We start from the raw sequence: 27,885 nt of genomic DNA, 5'->3' as shown, positions 1-27,885 counted from the left end.
AAGTGCTCTGTAGGGTGGACTTGGTGGAGTGGTGCTACTGAGTATGAGATTCCTGAGATTTCATACTCCATAACAGAGTGTTTGGGGGGCGGGTGGCAAAAGCAACCGCTGAGTGAAACTTGCAACCTTCCCTAATATCTTTTCCATTGACTTTGCATGTGGGAAGCCATCAGGGAAGGTTGGAAATGATGATCAGTGACTTCAGGATGCTGCAATCACCATAAGTGTGAGCAGGTTGCCAAGTGCCCAGATCATGTGAACTTTGAAGACTAGTCATAAGTATTGCATATTCAGTAGTCAGAACTTTGAATGATCACTAAACGAGTGGTCATAGCTCAAGAACTATCTTTATATATGCAAAATAAAAGATAAATACTTCTTGTCAATAATGACTGAGACATAAATATTTTTCAAGGGATTCAAGGCTAGTCATAATAGTAATCCATTGATTAATCCATATCAGAACACAAAATTTAGAACAGAAGAGTAGTAAGGTCAGATGCTATACAAACTATATGTATATGATGGGAACACCCTATTAGATAAAACTTGTCAGACATATAAAATTAATTAATTAATTGTGCCTTAGATTCCTGGAGATTGCCTGGACTACCCTTTACAATGTTCTTGGCAAGATTTCAGAAGTGTTTTGCCTTTGCCTGATTCCTGAAGCTGAGAGAGAATAACTGGTTCAAGGTCAACATAACCCCTACACTAAATTAGCCACATCTGTTGTTGCATCAATACTCTAGGTCAGTGGTTCTCACCTTTTTTTCACCACTGACTCTCTTAAATACCTTTTGTGGCCATGGACCATGGCCATGGACCCCCAAGACTGAAGCTGAAGATTTAAATCATAAGATTTCTTCAGCTTTCATGGATCCCTTGTGATGACATCACGGTCCCCAGTGATCTACTGACCACAGGTTGAGAAACCCTGTTTTAGATGGTTCATATGCCATTTTAAGCCGTGGTTTGCTTAATTGTGGTTTACTGAATAAATCACAATTAGCTAGTTTCACACCATGATTTATGTTAGAACTAAATAAACAATATTTTGGGGGTGATCATCACACTGAGTATTTCATAGTATAAACTGATATACTCTCAAGGCCAAAAATGACACTTTTCCCCATAAATAATATCTAAATTATACTGTATTTGTACAGTTATATGGTTTATTCCATCAAATAGAAGACTTATTTATTTGCATTATTAAAAGCTCACCTTCTATAAGGTAGTAGAAATTTGTTTGGCAGAATTCTTATTCAGTCTCACATATATACAGTACTAAATGTATCATACTATAGAACAGTGATCACAACCTATGGCAGGGATGTCACAGGTGGCACGCGAAGCCATATCTGCTCAGCTCCAATGTGCATGTGTGTGCCAGCCAGCTGATTTTTGGCTCGCGCAGAAGCTCTGGGAGGGTGTTTTTGGCTTCCAGGGAACCTCTGAGGAGGGAGGGTACTTTTACCCTCCCCCAGCTCCAGGGAAGTCTTTGGAGTCTGGGGAGGGTGAAACACAAGCCTACTGGGTCCACCAGAAGTTGGGAAACAGGACATTTCCGGCCTCCAGAGAGCCTCCAGGGGGGAGAGCTGTTTTCACCCTCCCCAGGCATTGAATTATGGGTGTGGGCTCTCATGCATTCACCCAAGGAAAAAAAGGTTCACCATCACTGCTCTAAAACTACAGTAATTTTATTACCTTATATAATTTTGTTGTAGATGACACTTGCTTCAGGTCAGATCTCTCAGGATCTTCACTAACAGACTCCTCTGGAGACTGCGACGTGTTTTTTCTTAGTCGTTTTGACTTGCATTGGATTTCAGTTAACAAACCTGCATATGAGAAAATAATACTTATGATTTGTACAACTGACACTTATTCATGTTGGTAATCCCAAAAGCAACACATAACGACTCATGTGCAATGACAATCTCCTATAGCATATTTTTGATTAATTCACATGTTCAGGTAAACTTGTTCAGGGGTGGAAATAACTATGTCCATCTTTAGGCAAAGTTAGTTTGACAGCTAGGATCATATATCCCCAAATGCTGCTGGATGATTCTTCCTATCACTCTGAGAGAAAGCTGGAGAAGGAAGATTTTTCTAATTTAATTATCTTCTTGTCCTATGAGAATCTCTTCTCTCTGGGTGGACCAGCTACGTGAGGCTATAGAGCAGTGATGGCGAACCATTTTTTCCTCAGGTGCTGAAGGGCCATGCATGTGCGCTATCATGCATGGATGAATGCCCACACCCATAATTCAATGCCTGGGGAGGGCAAAAACAGCTTCACTCACCCCTGGAGGCCCTCCGGAGGCCCTAAATGGCTGTTTTCCAACTTCTGGAAGTTGGTGGGACCAGTAGGCTTATGTTTCACCTTCCCCAGGCTCCAAAAGCTTTCCTGGAGCCAGGGGAGGTTACAAATGCCCTCCCTCATCCTCCCGGAGGCTCTCTGGAACCTCAAAATGCCCTCCCAAAGCCTCTGTGCAAGTCAAAAATTAGCTGACCAAGCACACCTTTGTGTTGGAGCTGAGTTAGGGCAACAGCTTGCGTGCCAGCAGATATGGCTCTATAGCCATCACTGCTGTAGAAAGAAAGGCAAATCTATGATATGTCCCCAAAAGTATTTTTCATAACACAGAGACCCAGTTTGAAATAGCTGGGTGGAAATGAAGAGCTCATTCTAGATATTATATTAAAACATAGGTCAATTCCAAAAATACATTATCAGAAAAAATAAGGAGATATTCACTTACTGATATTATTTCAGCAAATTATCTGTTCTATTAATATTTGAAACATGGTGATGGAAATAAATTTGTAAAGTTATTGCCAAAGCTGGACCTATGTCATTCCTCCCACTGTTCAAAGGAATATAGCTAACTTCAATCAACATATTTCTCTACTCAGAATATTAAAAACTCAATCTTACTATATCAGTTTAAGAAGATAAAATATTATTGTCCAAGAATACAGAAATGATGATGCAAGACTACAGCAACCATAACAAACTGAATACTGTTGTGTATACCTATACATTTTTTTTCACCTGGAAGAATGAATAAAAGGGACTAAATATTGTTGAGGAAGATATCTATGAAAATGCTTAATTCAGCAATGAATAGTTTTAATATCCTGTATATTATAAAATCATGCGCCACAGAAACCAAACTTCCTCTACTATTGAAAGAAGAGGAAATTTAAGGGATTAAAATAACAATTCCACATAATATCTCCAAAGATTAAAATGGCATTTAGAATCACAGCATAGGCACTAGACTTAATGCTGACTTTGAGTGTTTCAGCACTGAGCAAACTGGCATTCTCCAGATGTGTTTAATGTAAATCACATTATAAATACTACCAAAGGGTGACAGTTGCTTCACACGCTAGAGGAAAAAGTCATTTTCATATATCCAGGAACCAGAAAACACGTAATATACACAAACCAGGGCCAAGTAGCTTATTCCGTGCATTTAGATGGATGTCTCTAAATAACAGTATTGAACAGTACTGAATAGAACAGCAAATGTCTGACAATATCTGGTTGGTTTTATTGTATTAGACTTTTCTCCCATTTTTTACTGTATCTTTAATCTATTAAGGGGCGTACATAAATGCACTGGTGTGCCTTTCGTCCCCTGTCCAATTGTCTTTCCTTTCTCTCACTTATCATATATATATTTTCTTTCTTTCATATATCCTCTCCTCTAAGTTCACTTTACCCTTATATATATTACTACATGTCTCTTTTTCTTCCTATGTATTTGTGTATTGGACAAATGAATAAATAAATAAATATTATGTTGTTCAAGAACAGCCATTTATCCTTCTAAGCTATTTAATAAAATCTCAAAATTATTTCCAATGACATGCTTGTCTTTCCAACAAAACATGAACCCGATTTGAGTGAAGATCACTTTCTACTTCTTGAACTAGAAACGTATCTCTAACTGCACAAAAACTTGATGAGTAATCCCTAGATCATGATGATTCAGAAAGGCACAAATAAAGTAATAAAAGCCATAAAATTGCCCCCTTTTCTTGCTGTACAGCAATATTTTACAGGAATAATTGCAGGACTTTCTTAGGAGCAGAGGCTCAAAGTCCAAGGCAAATGTTAATTTCAAAGAGATCACTTTGCTTAAAGTCAATTTACAAAAAAAAGTTACAAGTTTAACTATCAGGCAAACCTTGAAGGTTGCTTTTACATTAAAAATGAACAGCACCACTCCTTATTCGAAGGTAGTTACAACTTGTGTGATGTCCTCATTCCTGTACTTTACAAGAATCTGCTTATGTTTAAATTATGAGTTATATGACTCTCATAGTAACAAAGTACAAGTTTCCATTTCAGAGGGAGATTTTAAGTCACAGTGCCTTATTGTTGGCCTTTGCTTCACTCAAGACAATCTGAGAAAATGGCCAGCTGTTTTCAAAGTTTCCATTTCTTTGACCAGCATTAGTTACATTGCCCTATTTGTTCCTGTTTATTTTACTATCAGATACTAAATTACTGACAGTACTGAAGATACATTCCCTCTTTCTCTGGGAACAACTTGACTTTATTTTTAAGAAAGCTTATTTTTGTGGCAAGCTTATACAGTGATACCTCGTCTTACAAACGCCTCGTCATACAAACTTTTTGAGATACAAAGCCGGGGTTTAAGATTTTTTTGCCTCTTCTTACAAACTATTTTCACCTTACAAACCCACTGCCGCTGCTGGGATGCCCCGCCTCCGGACTTCCGTTGCCAGCAAAGCACCCGTTTTTGCACTGCTGGGATTTTCCAAAGGCTCCCCTCCATGGGAAACCCCACCTCCGGACTTCTGTGTTTTTGTGTTGCTGCAGGGGAATCCCAACAGGGGAATCCCAGCAGCGCAAAAACGGGCGCTTTGCTGGCAACAGAAGTCCGGAGGGGGTGCTTCCCAGTGAGGGGAGCCTCAGTGAAATCCCAGCATTGTAAAAACAAAGAGGTCCCGAGATGGGGTTTCGAGGACTTTGGTGTTTTTGTGATGCTGCGATTTCACTGATGCTCCCTTCGCTGGGAAACCCCACCTCCGGACTTCCGTTGCCAGTGAAGCGCCCATTTTTGCGATGCTGGGATTCCCCTGCAGCATCACAAAACACAGAAGTCCAGAGGTGGGGTTTCCCATGGAGGGGAGCCTCAGGGGAATCCCAGCAGTGCAAAAACGGGCGCTTCGGCTGGCAAAAGGGGTGAGTTTTGGGCTTGCACGCATTAATCGCTTTTCCATTGATTCCTATGGGAAACATTGTTTCGTCTTACAAACTTTTCACCTTAAGAACCTCGTCCTGGAACCAATTACGTTTGTAAGACAAGGTATCACTGTATATTCATTGAAGGATCTGATCGCTATTGCAACCTCATTTGTTTGCCTGCTTGTGCCCTGAGGGGAGAGAGGGCATATACTATAGCAACATCTTTGCTTTTAAATTGACAGCATAAGGGGGGGGGTTGTCAATTATACTATAATTTTTTCATTAATTCCGAAATGCTAATGGAGCCTATTGTTTTCTACAAAGCATAAGAGTTGATATAGCATCTAGGGATCAGATTAGAGAGGCATATTAAAAATTCAGAGTAAATTAATTTCCGGTATGAGCTTAAACTGGTTTGATACTACAATTATGCTAAAATAACTGAAACCGTCAAATAGGAAACACCCAACAGCTTGAATTCTATCTTTGCATATTTACAAAACACAATGCATACCAAGAAAATAACTTTTAATAATATACATAGAAACATAGAAGATTGACGGCAGAAAAAGACCTCATGGTCCATCTAGTCTGCCCTTATACTATTTCCTGTATTTTATCTTAGGATGGATATATGTTTATCCCAGGCATGTTTAAATTCAGTTACTGTGGATTTACCAACCACGTCTGCTGGAAGTTTGTTCCAAGGATCTACTATTCTTTCAGTAAAATAATATTTTCTCATGTTGCTTTTGATGTTTCCTGCAACTAACCTCAGATTGTGTATGTGTATGTATTTTATCTATTGGGTTTTTTTTTCTTTTTAGATTTTGTAGTGTAAAACTGTTATTTTAGATTTTAATTATTAGATTTGTTACCATGTATTGTTTTTATCACTGTTGTGAGCTGCCCCGAGTCTACGGAGAGGGGCGGCATACAAATCTAATTAATAATAATAATAATAATAATAATAATAATAATAATAATAATAATGCCCCCTTGTTCTTGTGTTCATTTTCCTATTGAAAACACTTCTTTCCTGAACCTTATTTAATCCTTTAACATATTTAAATGTTTCGATCATGTTCCCCCTTTCCCTTCTGTCCTCCAGACTATACAGATTGAGTTCGTTAAGTCTTTCCTGATACGTTTTATGCTTAAGACCTTCCACCATTTTTGTAGCCTGTCTTTGGACCCGTTCAATTTTATCAATATCTTTTTGTAGGTGAGATCTCCAGAACTATACACAGTATTATTCCAAATGTGGTCAATTCTGTCTAATGTTAGTTAAATACAATACAACAGTGAATCGGATCTTAACATTTTTTTCTAAATGGGTGAATTCATATAATCTTTTCCTAACTATCCATATCCCCTATATTATGTATTTAAAAAAATGAAAATATCTGTATACATACATTCTGCCAGCATTCCTACTGCTTTGCACTTTTGTAGACGACACTCCTGACACTTTCTCCTCATATACATGTCCATCTCACAGTTTCCTCCATTTTTACACTTGTATTCAGCATTTTTAGTGATACTCCTTCTGAAGAAACCTGGTGATATGCAGAATAATATTACAGATTTAAAACCAAGACAAAAATGATTATTATATGAATAATACGATTGTAAGAGGCTTTGAGTTACACAAATGTATTGTATAGATCACCATAAAAGTTTTATCGAGACTGAATTTCTAACTTGAGTATAGTCAGTTAGTTCTAAAATATTGCATATTCTGTTATCGTTCAAGTGATTTCATATGTCATACTAAGTTATAGTCAACTTTACATATTTTATTAACCCATAAGCAGGGGTGGACTACTACCCGGATGGGGGGAAACACAGTGGGGTGGCAAAAATGGAGCTCCACCCCAGAGCACCCAATTTGCACTGAAAGATGTTGAAAGAAAATGCAGGGTGTCCTGCATAAGCCACGCCCACAGTGTGGTAGTAAAAATTTTGGTAGCCCTTCACTGCCTATAAGCCATCATTTATCAATCACATAGAATGAAGTACATATAGTAGACTGCATCTAAGTCATGGTAGTTTATCATGCTATTTAAACAGTAGTGGCTGCTGCCAGTTAGGACTGGTTCCAGTGAAAGAGTAGTTCTGTTATGAAACAACAGTACAATGGAAACGACCTACAGTTACCGTGTATAATTAATGAACGTAATAGATTTTAGAATTTAAAAATATAAAATACAATGTATATAATGAAAGGAAACCGGTCAAAACTTACTGTCAGAATGTTAACTGAGAATATGTATAATCTGTAATTCAAAATAATATGTGATGGGAATGACATAAGAAAAATTAATAAAGAGATTTAAAAAAAAGACAAAGAAAGAGTAGTTCTGATGATCAGCTGGTCCCACCCACCCAGCCCTGACCTATCCTGTCCTATGTTTCCTTCTTTCTGGCTCAGCTGATTCACGCGGCACAGCTGATTTCTGTGCTTCTGCTGTTTTACTTACTGGGTGCCTTAAAAGGTAAGCAGATGAGCTTCAAATTGCTATATTTTGAATGCTGCATGCGAGCATGTTAGGCGCACAATAACCAAATCGGTTGCAGGCCACCACTGTGTTCTGCCTGGCATGACAGCTGAACCAATTTCTCTTAAATGTTGTACTGCATTCCAATGTAAATTTGTTGACCTTGACTTAGGGTGTTCTGTCATTCCAGCCACAATAACTTGTCATCTTTAGTTTCAAATATGTGGTTCTGTCCAATTGTGGCTAAAAACTAAATAAATCAAATTCCTTTTTTTTTGGCGGGGGTGGTGGTACAAACCACCTTTGAAAATCATAACCTGAATGATCCATAAACAAACCCCAACTAAGCAATAGATTAATGCACATGCATGTTTACTAAATAAGATTTATGGCTGAATCTATCATGAAAGGCAGCCAAGAATTATCTCTATTCATTACTTAACATCCTGGTAGTTTGGATGTATTCATCTTAACCAATCGGTTATTATCAGATCATTCTGCTGTTACTTCTTTGACTATAACTAACTATTATTCCACAGTTTGTTCAGTACCCCATAGTTACTTTCCTAATCCTTTTTATATATTTTAGAACTTTCCCTCTCTTTTTACTTTAATTTATTGATATCTGTATCTGTACTATTTGCATCGGGAGTCCCTGCTCACAGTCACTCATGCCCTCATCACCTCGAGGCTCGACTACTGTAACGCTCTCTACATGGGGCTACCTTTGAAAAGTGTTCGGAAACTTCAGATCGTGCAGAATGCAGCTACGAGAGCAATCATGGGCTTCCCTAAATATGCCCATGTCACACCAACACTCCGCAGTCTGCATTGGTTGCCGATCAGTTTCTGTTCACAATTCAAAGTGTTGGTAATGACCTATAAAGCCCTTCATGGCACCGGGCCAGGTTATCTCCGGGACCGCCTTCTGCCGCACGAATCCCAGCGACCAATTAGGTCCCACAGAGTGGGCCTTCTCCGGGTCCCGTCAACTAAACAATGTCGTTTGGTGGGACCCAGGGGAAGAGCCTTCTCTGTGGTGGCCCCGGCCCTCTGGAACCAACTCTCCCCAGAGATTAGAATAGCCCCCACCCTTCTTGCCTTTCGTAAGCTTCTTAAAACCCACCTCTGTCGTCAGGCATGGGGGAACTGAGATATTCTTCCCCCTAGGCTTCTACAATTTATGTATGGTATGTTTGTATGTATGTATGATTGGTTTTAAAATAAGGGATTTTATCTGCTTTAGTATTGGATTGTCGCATGTTGTTTTTACCACTGTTGTTAGCCGCCCCGAGTCTACGGAGATGGGCGGCATACAAATCCAATAAATAATAATAATAATAATAATAATAATAATAATAATAATAATAACAATAACTTTTTTTTTTTAATTTGCTGATTGCATACACATGCACACTGGAGCTGAGCTAAAGGCAACAGCTCACGTGCCAGCAGATATAGCTCCGCGTGGCACCTGTGGCACCCGTGTCATAGGTTCACCATCACTGCTTTAGTATATCAAAAAAAATTTGCCCGAGCTATCATTATTTATTTCATCTTCCATTTTAAGACTTAATAAATAGCTATATGTCCTCTTTATTAATTTTTCATTCATTACTATTAGTATATGATCAAGTGTTGTTGGCTCTTTATAGAAACCCTATGTATTTGCATCTTTCTTATATCATGATTGATTTTTGCAGATGTGGCCACCATGCTAGTTCCACCCCTTGGTTTTGTAAGTCCTATTTAGTTTTTAGTTCCCCTTTCTCATTCAAAATATGTTTTATGTTGTGATTTTTTCAAAGTTTATAACATTTGGATGGATCAGTGCTTCCATTGTAGAAAGCCATGTAATTTTTTTGTTTTAGCTTTCTCCCATACTAAGAGTACAGCATTTCTTACATAGTATTCTATTTCTGAGATTTATCCATTCTTTCACCTAAGTTAATGCAGAAGCACCCAATATAAAGCACCCAATCCAGCAATCCAAAGCCCCCATTGTTTTTTATTCTTGTAGCATTTGTCCTCCTGACTTGATAGTGAAGCAAATCTATTTCTGAAGCTTTTGTTAAATAGTGAATGAGCTTGTCACATAGTTCCATCTGTTGTGCTACACATGATGTATATGATGATGTACGTATGATCTGTAATCACACAACCTTATTATAGTATACTACTCCTGACAGACATTTATGAATCTAAACAGTGTTTCTCAGCCTTGGCAACTTTAAAGTATGTAGACATCAGTTCCTAGAATTCTGAGAAAATTGGCAATCAGGGAATTCTGGAATTTGAAGCATCTATATCTATCTATCTATCTATCTATCTATCTATCTATCTATCTATCTATCTATCATCTATCTATCTTAAAGGTGCCAAGGTTGAAAAGCTCTGGACAATGGCTCTACCTTTGGTTAAGTAAATGAATTCTATATCAATAGTTTACCTATTTTAAAAAATATGTCCTACCTTTGCAGCCTTCACAAGTCAGGGCATTGTAATGGTACCCAGAGGCCTTGTCACCACAGACAACACACAGCTCTTTATCTTTCGTTCTTCCAGAAAATAGACCCATCCGTGATTTCTTGGCTACAGGAATGTCTACCAGATCAGCCTCCTTGATTTGTAAATTATTAGAGGGCATTTTTCCAAGTTCAGACAATACAGGGGAGTGCCATTCTTCAGATTGTTGAGGATAAAGACTAAAACTTGAATAATAAGGTGGTAGAGTGATTGGAGGCTGCATTGGGCAAAAATGCATGGTGTTGTACTGTGAGTAGGGTGACACGTCGGTATCTTTCGCTGCAGAAATCATTGGATCCGGATGTACACCTCAATAAGAATACAAGATATATTTCTAAGTCAGTCTTCTAGGAACAGTTATTTTCACTAAAAATAATCATTGCCATGTGTTTCTCTTGTACATGCTTGCAGTGCATATTAATGTTCAATCATCCTGAGTTGGGATTGTTCAGTGTCCTTGTAGGGGTCTAATTCTAGTGAGGCTTTGGATTAACAAATATATGATATAAGGTGGATGCACACTTCATTTAGACAGCCCTGTGATTTTATTGATTAAATAAGGAGACTGCCCTTTATACTGAGTTTTTACGGAATATGGCAGGAGTTTTGTCAATTATATGATTATACAATATGCATATTGATGAAAATGACAGATATAAATTTAATAGAATTTCACATTAGTAGATACCTTCTCCCCTGAGTGGTCTATTAAACTGAGATTCTACAGCATGGATCTCCGATCCCCGGAGTGACCCCCATGGACTCCGATCCCCATGGACTGACACTGGGCTGCGGCATGCCAGAAACAAGACCGCACAAACAAACGAATCTCCACCCGTGGGATGCAGGCAACATACAAAGCCACACACCCCTCTGGTTCATGGAAAAACCTCTCTCCATGGAACCAGTCCCTATGCCCAAAAAGTTGGGAGTCTCTGTTCTACTGTGATGGATCTACAACATACATTAAAAAAAGTGTTTCTTTTTTCTCATTAACTTCGCTAGATTCTCTTGACATGCTCTTTTTAGATTTGGTTGGGTGTCTGTGGGTGTGTATATAAATTTCATGCAGGAGGAAGATGTGTATACAAAATTAGGGGACATATACAACACATATGTCAATTATACAGCATATACATCATATGAAACTTTTCTATACAGCATATGAAACTTTTCCTCAGGATTCAGAGGCCTGCTTTTCCATATAGAAGGCACTCTTTAAAAGTAGAAGGGAAATATGAAATGGAGATTGCTCTCTTATCTCCTCCTCTCCCTAGGTGAAAGACTATTCAACTTTCCAAAGAAAAGTCTCTCTCTTTCCTTGTCCTTCCCCACTCCTACCCCAAAGATATTTACATAGTGGAATAAAAATGATTGTGTTACCATCTACCTCTTGATTCTAAATATTGAACTGCTAAGTTTATTCATGCAGTTGCTAAAACTGTATGAGTAAATTTACTGACAAAATTACATATAAATAGTGCTTGACTCCACTGTGGGTGGCTTGTATTGTGTGAACAATCAAGGAGTTTGAAGTTATGATTAAATATGTTTAAATAGACTCAGTGCAAAAACAGTTGCTCTATCCATTTTTCAGTATAAATATTTATAGGAATCATTTTAAAAGCACAGTGTTGAAAATCTGAAATTACTACTTTTTACAGTAATTTCAGTGAGATTTGAATGAAGACTGAGATTTGATTCAACAAATAAAACTGTTTTTACTAAATAATCAACATTCTATCTCTGTCTTCCTTAAATTTATCTGATACTTTAAAAAGCCATTGAAACTAATAGCTTTGCTAAATAAAACATTTCAATAGTTAATTATAAATCTTACACAGTGGCATTATAAGGATTGACAGATGAAAATTCCTTCAAGACTATTTCTGATCTGATCTTGGTAGCTTTTTCCTCTGTTTTTCCTTTCCCAGATAATCTCACAAACTAACCCAGCCATATTTTAGACTAGAAAAAGACTAGTCCTGTGTTTAGAATATAATCAGTATGTCATAAAATACTGGGTTATTTAAGCAAATTATGGTCAAATGAATGAGTAAATTTATTCTGAAAATACAATAAATATGTGATATAATATTGTTTTTTACAGTTATCTTAAATTATTTTCCTTTTTCTCCTATAAAGGTGGGAGGAGTTCTCAGGGGAGTAGGACTGAAGGAATATGAGATTGGTGTTTGGCAGGATAGATGTATATTATATTATTTTTAGTTTGAGGGAGAAAAAAAACATATTTAAAACTTTTAAGTTTTTGTTACATCATTTGCGTTCATAATGAACACTTTAAATGTAAGCTATGGACTACAAAAGAAAGATTGATTTCTAAAGAACCTTTAAATGCTACTAGCTTATTAATTCATTAAATAAGATTATGTAACAAACATTAAACAAACATTAGTTTTACCTAGGTAGTAAGTGATCATGGTTATCCTTTTTAAATCAAATAAACATTGTAACCATTTGGAAATTGTAATGGTGGAAGGTCTTAAGCATAAAACATATCAGGAAAGACTTAATGAACTCAATCTGTATAGTCTGGAGGACAGAAGGAAAAGGGGGGGACATGATTGAAACATTTAAATATGTTAAAGGGTTAAATAAGGTCCAGGAGGGAAGTGTTTTCAATAGGAAAGTGAACACAAGAACAATGGGACACAATCTGAATTTAGTTGGGGGAAAGATCAAAAGCAACGTGAGAAAATATTATTTTACTGAAAGAGTAGTAGATACTTGGAACAAACTTCCAGCAGACGTGGTTGGTAAATCCACAGTAACTGAATTTAAACATGCCTGGGATAAACATATATCCATCCTAAGATAAAATACAGGAAATAGTATAAGGGCAGACTAGAAGGACCATGAGGTCTTTTTCTGCCGTCAGTCTTCTATGTTTCTATGTAATAATGATAATAGCATTAATCACAATATGGGGGCGCAATGACTCAATTATCAAATATGCTGGAAAGCTGACAGTGTGGGTTCAAGATCCAAGTGCTCTACAAGAGGGTGAGCTCCCATTATTTGCCCCAGCTCCTACCCACCTAGCATTTCAAAAACATGCAAATGCAAGTAGATCAATAGGTACCACATAGGGGGAAAGTAACAGCATTCTGAACACTTCAGCCTATAATAATGCTGGCCATACGAACACAGAAGAGTCTTCAGAAAATGCTGACTCCCTTGGCTAAGAAACAGAGATAAGCACTGCCCCTTAGAGCCAGACATGACTGGAGAGAGAAGAAATCTTTTCCTTATCAATCACAATATTATTCACAATTGTAATTTTGTATTATCAAATTCAATTCCATTCAATTCAATTTATTAGATTTGTATGCCACCCCTCTCCGAAGACTCGGGGCGGCTCCCAACAGTAATAAAACAATATTATAGCAAAACAAATCTAATATTAAAAGAAGCATATAAAACCCTATCACATTAAAAAGCAAACAGCACATACATACCAAACAAAAATATAAAAAAATATAAAAATTATCAGAAGTTCATATAAATCTTTACTTTAGTCTTAATGTTATGTTTCTATTTCTGAAAGGTTTAGAGTATTTTTAACCTACCTATGCTGATTGGGGCATGATGACAGTTGTAGTCTAATACATCTGGAGGACACCAGGAAGGAAAAGATTGCTCTATCACAAATCAAAAACAAGGAGAACCAAAATCACCATATTAGAAATTATTGTGTCGCGTAAGAAAATGCTCACTCATTCCAAGCTGAATTAGTTATACATACAAAAAGAAATAATTGTATTTGGATATCTCAGGTCATAAACAGCAGGGTCACTATAACTGTTATAAAATGATCTTATCTAGTATTAAGAACAGAAAATGAGTAAATTGGCATGAAAGCTTACCTTTTAAGAGCACACCAGTATGACAATTTAAGTAGCGTTCCTGAAAATTTTGTAATTTTTGTAATGTGGTTTTCTTTCTGCTTTCTTAACTTCCAAACCTCAAACCTCACAAATGATAAGTAAAACTTCCTCTGAGACCAGCCCAAGAAACAGTAGGGCAGAGGTTACAGTTTACTGATTAACTTTATCATGAGAAATAAGCTGGGGAAATAGTTATGACAACTGTACAGCCTTTATTTGGTGAAATTTTGAAAAATCACTCTCAGAAGACGCATTCCTAACTATAGGCTTTCCTGCTGTATTACAGTAGTCCCTCACCTATCGCTGGTGTTACGTTCCAGACACGGCCGCGATAGGTGAAATCCGCGATGGGGAATTTATCGACTGATAGTACTTATTTAAGTATTTATATTGTAATTGTTTGGTAAGTTTTCATTGTTTTAAGTGTTTCTAAACCCTTCCCACACAGTATTTATTTTAGATACAGTATTTAAATACAGTATTTACAATTTTAGATTTATTTTTTTTTGAAAAACCTGCCGATTGAGTTCGGCGGGCTGTTTAAATCTGCCGATCGACTTCCTCAGAAACCCGCGATGAAGTGAAGCCGCAGTAGGTGAAGCGCGGTATAGCGAGGGACTACTGTATTTCTTATGTATTATCTCTTGGTTTTTTAAAATGAATTATAAAAATACTGCTTGATGAAATAAGCCAATCAACCAATATATTTTAATTCACAATGGAAAAAATAAAATAAAACATATTCCACCCCTAAGGCAAGGACAACTGAAACTATTACTGAAACTGCTGTGCCTCATTATAACAGCCAGCAAGTCAATATGATAGTGTTGTAAATAGGTCGACTGCTTGATACCAAATTATATTTTTTTCCTCTTTGTATTTGCCAGAGTTGATTCCAGAGAAGGACTGCTCTTTGCCTCATGGGGAAACACATGTTATTCTTCCCCTTCCCCCCAAGATAAGAGCTATATTGCTAGTTTCACCTTCTTGTTAAAAATATAAATGGCTTGATTCAAGCATGTGTTTAATCAAAGGGATTCTGGAGGGGGTTGGGGGCTTTTTATCATATCTCAAGTTGGCCAAATGCTTTATGCCCTTTGCTGGCCATCAGTATTTTCCAATCAGCTTTTTGTGCAATGCAGTTCTGCTACCAGCTGGGCTCCTCTCCTCTCACTGACCAATGGCTCTGAATCCAAATTGAGTTATCTGCTGCCATGTGGGAATATACCATGTTAGCTGCCTGCCACTGATAAAAGGTGAGAGTGAAATTAACTCCTACCGAAAAGAATCAGTATTCAGAAAGACATGGTGAGGAATACTGAGGAGTTACTGATTGCCATGGCAAATATATCCAAAGATTATTACATTTACTATACAGCTTATTTTTGTACACATATGTCCCAATAATGTAAGATATGAAAAAAATATTATTTACCTGAAATATTTACTATTATATAAAAATAGTTTGTGTGTGTGTGTGTGTGTGTGTATCTTATGTTGTTGGGTTTTTTTGCTGAATTTTTAAAATTAAGGGAGACTAGGATAGCACAATTTCAGCCTTGTTCTGGCCTCATCAGCTCGCCATACCCTTACTGGGATTTGATCCTGTAGCTTCTGCCTTGTAAGGCAGAGAATTAACCTCTAGGCCACAGGATCTGATCCCTTCAGCTTTGTACCGGGGGGGGGGGGGGGCTATATGTTTTTTCTGTTGGATTACCCTGGTATGTTGAAGGAACATCACAGCTCCTTTTTGCCTCTAGGTCCACCCCAGGGTCATTTCAAGGCAGTAAATTTATTCATAGCCGACAAACGGAACTGTGACGCTCCTTCAATAAATCCAATTAAATCTAAATTAAAATCTAAATCTTCAATATACCAGGGTGATCCAGCAGAAAACACACACACACACACACACATATATATACAGTATATATATATATATAGTATATTTCAAGTAAATATTGTGTGTGTGTGTGGGTGGGTGTGGGTGTGTATACAGTATATATACATATTTCTGCTGATAAGTGAAAAGGAAGGGTTTCCCATGGAGGGGAGTCTCAGGGGAATCCCAGCAACACAAAAACGGGTGCTTTGTCTAGCAAAAGGGGGGAATTTTGGGCTTGTACGCATTAATCGCTTTTCCATTGATTCCTATGGGAAACATTGTTTCATCTTACAAACCTTTCACCTTACGAACCTCATCCCGGAACCAATTAAGTTCATAAGACAAGGTATCACTCTCTATATATAGATAGATAGATCTATCCTAGTCTCCCTTAATTTTCAAATTCAGTAAAAACATGTGACATGGATTGCATTTTATGCACTCACAGAAAACTATTCTATTCTAAAGCCCAATGTCACCTGCTCATTGCTTACAAAACCCATCTATTCTTATCTTTTGGCTAAGTTGATGGGACGCTCTTTTATGCTGACAGCTGAAAACAGAGAAGCGGTGACAGACAGACTAAAGGAAGTATTATGAAGAAGATAGAAAGATAAACAGCAGAGGGAAAGAGACAGGGAGCAGAAATAATGCAGACATTCAAAGAATGCAACAGAATCGCAAAGAGAAAACAGTTAATACCCCCTCCCATCTTCTCCATTGTCAAGACTTCCCTCCACATTCTTTCATCTATAAGTATATTTTCAAACAAAACAAAGTGAAAGGAAAGGAAAGGAAGAGAAGAGAAAAAAAGAGAAGTAAAAGAAAGAAAGGGGGAGGAAAAAGAAAAGAAAGAAAGAAATAATGAATGAATGAATGAAAGAAAGAAAGAAAGAAAGAAAGAAAAAATGACACAAGAGTTTTATGAATTTTTCACATAGCATATACTTTGGCTAAATGTAAATGTTGCTGAATGCTGAGGAAAGACATTTAAAATAGATTAGAATAACATGTTTGGAAGGGACCTTCGAGGTGTTGGTTGAACCACATAATTGATAGAAGAGAATCCTTGTGGTTCAAGGTTAAAACCAGGGTTAAACACCACTGGGGTCCTTGGTACTCTTCGAGCTTGGTGATTTTCCTTCATATGTTTCATTGCCAAACTAGATAACATTAACGAAATATTTCCAAGAAAACTACCAATCTCAAAGAGCAGCAAAAACCATAGAATGGTTGAACAGCTGAGGAGTCTGAATTCTTGAATGTTCAGTAATTAGACTGTAACCTTTTTTTACATTGAACAAAACACTGTCAACATTTATCTCCATACTGCCTGCACTTACTGATCCTTACTATCCAGGATTTCAGAAGGAACCTTTTAAGTGAAGGACACAAGCTAGGATCTTTTTCTATACGGTATATGTATTGCATATACAGTAGAAGCTCCTATTTAGCTCGAAATAGATCTATACTAGTCTCCCTTTATTTCTTTATCAATAAAATGTAAAGTTTAAATAGTCTGTTGTTTAAGCGACTGCCTTCATGGCCCCTGGAGTGGGGCTGAAAGGAGAAAAATGCTATACGCTCCCTCCCATATGTGGGTATACAAGGTGATCTGGCAAAAAGAAAAAAACCCAGTGTGTGTGTGTTTAATTAATTAATTAATTGGATTTATATGTCTCCCCTCATCAAGGACTCAGGGCAGCATATATATGTTACACACACAAACACAGAGACATATACTGTATATACACACACATATATACACTGCTCAAAAAAATAAAAACTGTCCACTTAGGAAGCAACACTGATTGACAATCAATTTCACATGCTGTTGTGCACATTCAGCTTTGTACAGAACAAAGTATTCAATGAGAATATTTCATTCATTCAGATCTAGGATGTGTTCTTTGAGTGTTCCCTTTATTTGTGTGTGTGTGTGTGTGTGTGTGTGTGTGTGTGTGTGTGTGTGTGTGTGTAGGTCTTGGCATTTTGGGTTTCTTCCTGTGTAAGTTTCAGAGATTCCTGGCGATGTTTCTACGAGGTCCCACTCATCATCTTCAGGCTGGTGCTTTTGGCTTTGTGTTTGGGCGAACAAAGTGTGATCTGAGCTGCCTTCCCTCTATAAATACTGGTGGGTGGGTGTGGAGTGCTGGCTCAGCTGCTGCAAGCTGTGTTGAAACTTCCTGGTTAGTTGGTTGGGTAACACCTTGAGTAATTGATGTAATTGATGTATGCAGATAAAGCACCAGCCTGAATATGACGAGTGGGACCTCATCAAAACGTTGGCAGGAATCTCTGAAACACACCTGGGAAGAAACCCGAATATGCCAAGACCTACCTAGCTGTAGCTGTGAAAATCTAGGAAAACATATAGGAGAACAAGGCTGAAATAGATCTATCCTAGTCTCCCTTAATTTTCAAATTCGGCAAAAACATTTGACACCCACACGCACACACACCCACACACATATATATATAAACACACACACACAAACATACATACATACATACATACATACATACACACACATACATACCACCTTTATGATTTTTTTACAGATAACTCAAGGTAGTGAATATATCCAACATACCTTCTTCCGCCTACAACAACAATCCTGGGAGGTAGACTGGGTTGAGAGAGAGTGACTGGCCCAAGGCCACCCAGTTGGCTTTCATGGCTAAGGTGGGGCTAGATTGATTGTCTCTCGCTTTCTAGGCTGGTGCCTTAACCACTAGACCAAAACTGACTGTTAGCTTTCTTTCATTTTAAATATTGTATTGCTATTAATGTAAAGTTCTGATTTACCAAATAAACTAGGACCTTCAGAAAAAGAAAATCCATCTGCTGAAGATAGCTGGGGTTGATTGATCAAGTTCATTTCCGATGCCATCGAATCTTTAATATAGGTTTTGCAAACAGCGGTGAAACCTAACAACAAATAATATGATTAGTAAAAATTACAAAATACTGGGAATTGCTGATCAAAATTGAATGCGTATGAGAAAAAAAATTCATTGTTATAGCAATTGTGACTGGAGCCCTTGAAGCAATACTTAAAGCATATGTAGAAATATTAAATTTATCACATGTTAATTTTAAAAAAATCAAAACCCCACCCTACTTGGAACTGCCTATATTTTTTGAGTCTGTCTTAATAATTCTAGGGTTCTTGGTTAAGACTTGATATTAAATAAAAACAAGCCTTACATTATTCCATGTGGATTACCTCAGTATAGAATACCACAATGTGATTGTTTTCAGGCTAAGAGACTTTCCATTTTTAAAATTGCCTCAACTCATACTGGAAAGCACTAGTGTCAGATCATAAAGTCTTTCTCCATTAACAATCCATATGCCATTATCCATGAAGGCATTCTCAATTACTGCTATTGTGGGAAGTGTTGAAAGACAGCTGTTTTAGACTATGATAGCCCCAAAATTAGGAATTTGGTAGCACTTTTTCTGACACATTTTATTTTAAAATAATAACCTTTCAGGAGCTGTTGCTTCATCGGATGCTTAATCAGTATTAATATAACAGACTTCAAACAGATTCATATTTTAATGGAAATAATCCACGCGTTGAACAAACCCATCTATTCATTACATTTACTAGTATTTAAGATGTCTCACAGTCAAATATCAATGTATTGGAAAATACAAAATTACTAGAACTGTTGTGATGGACATTAGAATGTCTGAACTTTAATATAATCTAACATACTGTTCACAGGCTCTGCTCTGAGAGTGGACTGTATATCTGACATTTTCAACATACTAATATTATATTAGTATTGTATTATTATATCCTATGTATTATTTAATTTAATTTATTACATGTATAAACTGCCCAACTCTTTTTGGACACTGGGCGGCAAACAAGCAGTGTAAGCAGTATAAAACAAGCAATATAAATAGCATAAAACAATACACACTATAAAATCCCTCAACATTCATTCAATAAACACATTCACTCCTTCTGGCCGGAGCTGAGTGGCATAGCTCAACGGCCCCAGGCCTGCCGGCAAAGCTAGGTTTTCAAGGCCTTTTGAAAGGCCAGGAGGGTGTGGGTGGTACAAATCTCCAGGGGCAGCTGATTCCAGAGAGCCAGAGCCACCACAGAGGAGGCCTTCCCCCATGGTCCTGCCGGTCAACATTGTTTGGCCAACACGACCCGGAGAAGGCCAACCCTGTGGGCCCAAATTGGTCACTAGGAGGAAGGGGGCAGAAGATGGTCCCATAGATAGTCAGGCCCTAAACCATGTAGGGCTTTATTATAGAGAGCAGTTCAATCATATTTATACATTTTGATCTTCTGAGCTATCTTTATCTCATTGTAAAGACAGGGTAAATATTCTGAAAATAATTCAAAGTAGTCATTATTTACAAGAAACATATTTATTGATGATCAAATAAACTCTGAGTATTTACTTGAGAGCCTAATAAAATCAACTGGTCATTTGTACATAAGCATAGCATTTCACTAGATGTTAGTGCTATCATATTAAAACCTTTTTCGATCTTGCATATCTAGCTGTATATGAACTACAATTCGATTTTGCAACCTTGAAAAAAATCTGGGAGATGTAAAACTCGCAAATCTGAAGACACATGATTACAACATAACACTTTGGCCATTTACAGTTTTTTATATTAAAATTATCAAATTAAAATATACACATATATTATTATGCAATTGTCTGTTAATACTGTTCACATAAAAAAAATCTAACTTTCTTTGCACAACTATTTATCTCTATGCAAGCTTTTTATTACTTTCCTTGTATGAATCTTTATGGGTTTTGTCTAAGAATTAAGGCCAAATTCTTATTAGTTGAGCTTGCATCCTGATTTGTTTTACCATTATTAATCAAATTATTCTCACCTGGCTGGGTCCACAAATTATAACAATAACAATAACAACAGAGTTGGAAGAGACCTCTGAGGTCTTCTAGTCCAACTCCCTGCCTAGGCAGGAAACCCTACACTACTTCAGACAGATGGTTATCCAACATCTTCTTAAAAACTTCCACTGTTGGAGCATTCATATTTATGCCAAACCAAAATCAGATGAGCTACATTATGGCTTAATGTAATGTGTGAATTCAATCCATACATTTCAGTTTTGTTCACTGAAATTTATTGAAATGTCAATGAAATTCATTCTTTTTTTTTTTTGATAGAAATATTTATCAATTAAGCATTTGCATTAAAATATTAGATAAGGGTTTTTTTTAAAGGCTACTGTACTTAAGGTGACCCACCGAGCATTGGCAATCACTGGTTTCATTTGAGTTCTGATACTTTATTGCAGCTTCTATGTATGTTGTTGTGTTGTTGCCTATATTTTTAATTTTATTTTAAAGTAAGATAAACCTATGAGAAACTAGTGAATAACGAATGACACTCTCTTAGAGTATTTGTACATCCAATTAAATGTGTGCCTTTATCAACCAAAATAATAGCACTGCCACGTGTCAGGGCTATGGGATCATTATCAGATCAATGCCAGCCCAGAGATACTATGAAAAACATTTACACTAAGAAAGTAAAGTAAAGACAAATTTTATATTTCCTCTTAAAAGAGAAATAAAAGCAAATAAGGAACAGTAATTATTGATATTAATGATATTAATATCACTATTAATTAAAATTCTTACAAGTATTTTTTTAAATATTGGAGGAAAGAAAAAGGTTTATCAGAACCACTGAATTGATATGACTATTATAATAAAGAAAATTCATTCCAGCTTTGTCAATAAATTTAATGCTGGAAAGAATATTGAAAGATCTTATGCTTGTGAATCCATAATAATAATAATTAATTGTTTCTGTTTTTTCCCCTTTCATATTACACATCATGGCAAAACTTCACATTTATTTCTTCAGGACACTTGCTAAATTTAATGAAAAAATGATCATAAACCAATTTTAAAGTTTTTGTAATTATTATTTAATATTCAATCAATCATCAATATATTTTGACAATGGGAAAAACAATGCTTTGGCAGTTGATTCCCATTAATTCACATTCTAATTTTTAAAAAAGGACTTCTTTATCACACACTAAATAAATAACAATGCCTGTTTTTCACTTTATTGCAAATTCTTGTACTAATTCACGTGTTAGTCAAAACTTCCAATAAGATGAAATGAATGAAATTGCAGAAAACAACACACTCAAAATTATGAGTTATCTAAACTACAAGCATAGTAAATAGCAACTTACACCTGATATCTTGCTGTGTTCAATTTTGCTTTGAATTGAAACTCCTAATGATTTTTCAGCCGGAACATTTTTGGATTTTCACTTTTGCAGGATTGTTCAGTGAAAACACGACCACTTTAGCTGACGTGATGTCTCCTTTCTACATTGACTTGTTTCTGCAGTAGACAAAGTTTACTCATTAACAGTACTTTCTATCTAAACAGGCTTGAAATACAGGAACTTTATAAAACTGGATATAGCACAGTTCCTGGGCTGGATATGTTGCGTATCGTGATTGGTTGAAGATTTTTATTGGGCAGTATCTAAAAGGTATGTCGACAAATGCCAGCTTATGCTTCTTTGAATAAGACAACCAAAAGGTTTATGAGATCAAGGCCAAGTGGAATTCCAGGTATTGAAAAGGGCAGAAAAGTGGCAGAAATAGAGCTACTATGTTTATGCTTATTTAGCAACTATTTAATTGTAACCTAAATATTCTGAAAGCAAGTTATTTATCATCACAGGGATAATCTGATCTGATCACAAATATGGATGCCATCCAGAAATGCCAATTAAAACTTCTACAATTACTGTCCACATAGCCACAGCTAAGAAATGTACACAATCATGTTGCACTAAGATTAAAAAAGATTTAGCCTAACAAATGTAAGACAAATGTTTATGTACATTTAGCAACTTTAAGACTTGTAGATTTCAACTCCCAGAGTTCAACTGGGAGTTGAAGTCCACAAGTCTTAAAGTTATTTTATTTATTTATTTATTTTTTGTCCAATACACAATACATACAGAAAAGAATAGACATGAAGTAATATATATAAAGATAATATGTAAAATAGAAGAGAAAATATATGATATATGAGATAAAGGAAAGACAATTGGACAGGGGACGATAGGCACACCAGTGCACTTATGTATGCCCCTTACTGGCCTCTTAGGAACTTGGAGAGGTCAATCGTGGATAGGCTAAGGGAGAAATGTTGGGGGTTATTGAGTCCGGTAATGAGTTCCACTATTGAGTCCGGTAATGAGTTCCACGCTTCGACAACTCGATTGTTAAAGTCATGTTTTTTACAGTCAAGTTTGGAGCGGTTAATATTAAGTTTGAATCTGTTGCGTGCTCTTGTGATGTTGCGGTTGAAGCTGAAGTAGTCGTTGACCGGTAGGACATTGCAGCATATGATCTTGTGGGCAATACTTAAATCATGTTTTAGGCACCGTAGTTCTAAGACCCAGGATAGTTAGTCTATTTTCGTAGGGTATTCTGTTTTGAGTGGAGGAATGAAGGGCTCTTCTGGTGAAATATCTTTGGACGTTTTCAAGGGTGTTGATGTCCGAGATGTGGTATGGGTTCCAGACAGATGAGCTGTATTCGAGAATGGGTCTGGCATAAGTTTTGTAGGCTGTTGTCAGTAGTGTGAGATTGCCGGAGCAAGGTTAGTGACTCTTGCTTTAAACTACAATATTTCTGTATGAAATGTGTAAAAGGGTAGATCATTATCAGTGTCAGTGTGACAATCAGAACATTATTGTCTGAATCAAACCAAACATAGATTATTCCAAAATATAGTTGCCAAATAAACACCAGGTCAATGGGACATGAACAAAATAGTACCATATTACTTCAGATCTCAAAAAACTGTTATTGAGAACAGATCTTAAAAGATAAAGCTACTTCCTTGGAAATCCATATAATTCAAAATTTTATGAGTGAAATCCACGAATGGATGCATACACCTTCTCACACACATGTTATGAGAAGACAAGAATTATAGGAAAGGGGGAAATTTAGCTTGATAACAGTAATATCTGTTTCTTTCTGATATGTAAACTGATAAGATGGAATACATTGGAGTAGAGCTAAAAAAAAAAAATTATATATCAAAATAACATTTTAAAATATATTTTGGCATCTATCATTCCTATCATTTTGAAACATCCTGCTATAATTTTAAATGTTGTCTGCTTTTACACTATTCTTTTTTCATATGAATGCAGTTAGTCTGTTAAGTATCAAATGAATTCCAAATCATAACACAGTATTATCTTTTAAAATAAATTGCTGTTTTATTTCAGATGGTGCCTACTATAAATTACTGATCCCGTTGCATTCTTTCATTTCTTAGTCATTACATTTGATATCAGCTGCTTCTCAGAGTTTCTATGAGTTTCTCATCTCCCAATGCAGTACACATAATCAAAATATACATTTGCAAGACATTATTTATGAATTATTATTAGGAATTAAATATGACAGTGATAGTATGTCTTATACGTTAAAAAGTGAAAGGAAATATTGTGCAGAATGTTGGCTTGTTTTCAAGGATAAAACCGTTTATGACTTTCAAAAATGAGTGTAACATAAAATCTCTTTTAAACATTTACTGTATATGCTTATTTTATCCATTTAATCATTGACTTAACCATTGCTCCATCTCTTCAGTACTTAGGCCTTAAAAGTCAACAGATAATAATGTGAAATAAATAAAACCTTTGTCACTCACTGCTGCATAAGATTTTACGTAACTCCCCGAAAAGTAAGAAACCTTTGTACACCCTGCCAGTAATATATATTGTATCACAAAAGAGGGAATCAAATCTGATTTGGAAAAACTGTGCTGTTTGCAGAAATTGGCTAGATATTCAAACCTCTTATGAATGGAGTTGTTTTATCATTGTTAGTATTGTTGTCTATCACACATTCTTCTACTGTTTATTTCCAGTTTTAACAGTTGTGTGATGTTATCTTTGTTTCTTTCTGTAGTTAATTAATTTCAACACTATTCAAATTGTTTATTGACTTGGTGTGTTTTAATACTTTCTCTGGAGTTTATTTATTTATTTATTATTTTATTTATTTATTGGATTTGTATGCCGTCCCTCTCCGTAGACTCGGGGCAGCTAACAACAATGATAAAAACAGCATGTAACAATCCAATCCAATACTAAAATAACTAAAAAAAAACCTTATTATAAAAACCAAACATACATACAGACATACCATGCGTAAATTGTAAAGGCCTAGGGGGAAATAATATATCAGTTCCCCCATGCCTGACGGCAGAGGTGGATTTTAAGAAGTTTACGAAAGGCGAGGAGGGTGGGGGAAATTCTAATCTCTGGGGGGAGTTGGTTCCAAAGGGCTGGGGCCACCACAGAGAAGGCTCTTCCCCTGGGTCCCGCCAAACGACATTGTTTAGTTGACGGGACCCGGAGAAGGCCCACTCTGTGGGACCTAATTGGTCGCTGGGATTCGTGCAGCAGAAGGCGGTCCCTGAGATAATCTGGTCCGGTGCCATGAAGGGCTTTATAGGTCATAACCAACACTTTGAATTGTGACCAGAAACTGATCGGCAACCAATGCAGACTGCGGAGCATTGGTGTAACATGGGCATACTTGGGGAAACCCATGACTGCTCTCGCAGCTGCATTCTGCACAATCTGAAGTTTCCAAACACTTTTCAAAGGTAGCCCCATGTAGAGAACATTGCAGTAGTCAAGCCTCGAGGTGATGAGGGCATGAGTGACTGTGAGCAGTGACTCCCGGTCCAAATAGGGCCGCAACTGGTGCACCAGGCGAACGTGGGCAAACGCCCCCCTCGCCACAGCTGAAAGATGTTTCTCTAATGTGAGTACTGTCTTTATTTTATTATTTGTTCATTTTAAAAGTAATTTCTTTTCACCAGGAAAATGCATCCCAAGATCAATGGTGTTTGCTAGTTTCATGTCTTGATGTTGCTATATTAACAGTTACTTTTAAAAAAAACGTTTGTTACATCAGTCCATAAGGAGACTCAAGGCATGTTATGAAAGTTACCTAGAAACAAAAAAATTCAAACTTTTGGTTCTACTGAGTGCAGAATGATCCTACCATCACTGCATTTAATTTACAATGAAACAAAACTGAACAGTGGTTTTCATGATTGGGATGACAATTGGATTTCCAGGGCTGCATATTTATTTATTTCAAAGCATTTATATAGTGTAGCTGTTCATTTTTAGTCAACGGGACCTGGAGAAGGCCAACTCTGTGGGACCTAATCGGCCGCTGGGATTCATACGGCAGAAGGCGGTCCCATAGGTATTGTGGTCCGATGCCATGTAGGGCTTTATAGGTCATTACTAACACTTTGAATTGTGTCTGGAAACTAATCGGCAACCAGTGCAGGCCGCGGAGTGTTGACAAGACATCGGCGTATCTGGGAAGACCCATGACTGCTTGCGCGGCCGCATTCTGCGTGATCGGAAGTTTCCGAACACTCTTCAGAGGTAGCCCCATGTAGAGAGCGTTGCAGTAGTTGAACCTCGAGGTGATGAGGCCATGAGTGACTGTGAGCAAAGACTCCCTGTCCAAATAGGGCCGCAACTGGTGCACCAGGTGAACCTGGACAAACGGCCCCCTCGCCATAGCTGAAAGATGGTGTTCCAAAGTTAGCTGTGGATTGAGGAGGATGCGCAAGTTGCGGACCGTCTCCAAGGGGGCCAATACTTCCCCCCACAGGGTAATGGATGGACAGATGGAATTGTCCTAGGGAAGCAGAACCCACAGCCACTCCGTCTGGTCAGATCAGAATTTTACTAGATAATATTTCATTCATAGATTGTTACAAGCAATTTAATTGTCACATAGATCCTATATTTCAAAATATAACTTTGTAACAGTTCTATTTCTTGAATAATCTTTCTACAGTAAATAACCTGTATGTTCACATTGCCACTCAACTGATTATTGCTTTGGCTTATCTCCAGGGATGGGGGGAAACGCAGTGGGGCAGTGAAAATGGAGCTTCACCCCAGAGCACCCAATTTGCACTGAAAGATGTTAAAAGAAAATGCAGGGCATCCTGCATAAGCCATGCCCACAGTGTGGTAGTAAAAATTTTGGTAGCCCTTCACTGCTTATCTCCAAAGTCTGGAATAAGAAAGAAGAAACTTTGATTCTCTTATATGTGATATCCTTTCAGATATTTAAGGGTGGTATCAGGATCACTTATTAATATAGCAATCATTTTCATGTTCACTTTCACTTCATTTTTCGTGGGTCTGCTTCTAGCTGCCTGGTCATTTTCATTGCCCTGCCTTTCTCTGAAGCCATGGGGGATTTCATCAGTGCAGAATACTTGCAATGGAACTTTTAAAGTGGGTTTTTTTATTTCTTACCATTATCTTTATGTTGATGCAATCTAAAACTGGACTTAATTTTTTTTGGCAATTATATCACAGTGTTAGCTCATACTCAGAATGCAAAAAATGGTTATCGATCATTTCTGATTTTTTCAAAGTTTTCAGTTTCTTTTATTTATACGGCTATCATCTGGTTTACAAACTCTTAAATGAAGTTGATTTTAGAAGGCCATTGTTATAGATTGCTTTGGAAGAAAATAAGAGGCTAAATCCTATCATGAGAACGTTATAAAGGTAACCCAGAAAACAGCATGAGAAAATATTATTTTACTGAAAGAGTAGTAGATCCTTGGAACAAACTTCCAGCAGACGTGGTAGATAAATCCACAGTAACTGAACTTAAACATGCCTGGGATAAACATATATCCATCCTAAGATAAAATACAGAAAATAGTATAAGGGCAGACTAGATGGA

The 27,885-nt window shown here is 36.9% G+C and overlaps 1 protein-coding gene across 2 annotated transcripts in view; it reads right to left on the bottom strand.

The window, feature by feature from the left end:
• Positions 1-22,486, bottom strand: part of NR1H4 (nuclear receptor subfamily 1 group H member 4) — a 41,993-nt gene extending 19,507 nt beyond the window's left edge. Inside the window, exons 1-6 of one of the 2 annotated variants that reach the window (XM_070755918.1) lie at positions 22,290-22,486; positions 18,866-18,988; positions 13,854-13,925; positions 10,210-10,572; positions 6,655-6,795; positions 1,711-1,844 (exon numbers count right to left, since the gene is read on the bottom strand). In XM_070755918.1, the coding sequence (XP_070612019.1) occupies positions 1,711-1,844; positions 6,655-6,795; positions 10,210-10,572; positions 13,854-13,925; positions 18,866-18,950 (795 nt within the window). In that variant the 5' untranslated portion in view covers positions 18,951-18,988; positions 22,290-22,486. Of the gene's footprint in view, positions 1-1,710; positions 1,845-6,654; positions 6,796-10,209; positions 10,573-13,853; positions 13,926-14,150; positions 14,233-18,865; positions 18,989-22,289 lie in introns of those variants that run through there. The other variant, XM_070755919.1, reaches the window with a different exon arrangement.
• Positions 22,487-27,885: the final 5,399 nt, after the last annotated feature.

The sequence above is a fragment of the Erythrolamprus reginae genome, chromosome 6, assembly GCF_031021105.1.
Source record: "Erythrolamprus reginae isolate rEryReg1 chromosome 6, rEryReg1.hap1, whole genome shotgun sequence".
NCBI lineage: Eukaryota > Metazoa > Chordata > Lepidosauria > Squamata > Dipsadidae > Erythrolamprus > Erythrolamprus reginae.
Note: the sequence above shows the minus strand (reverse complement) of the source record. Positions and strands in the feature narration are given on the sequence as shown.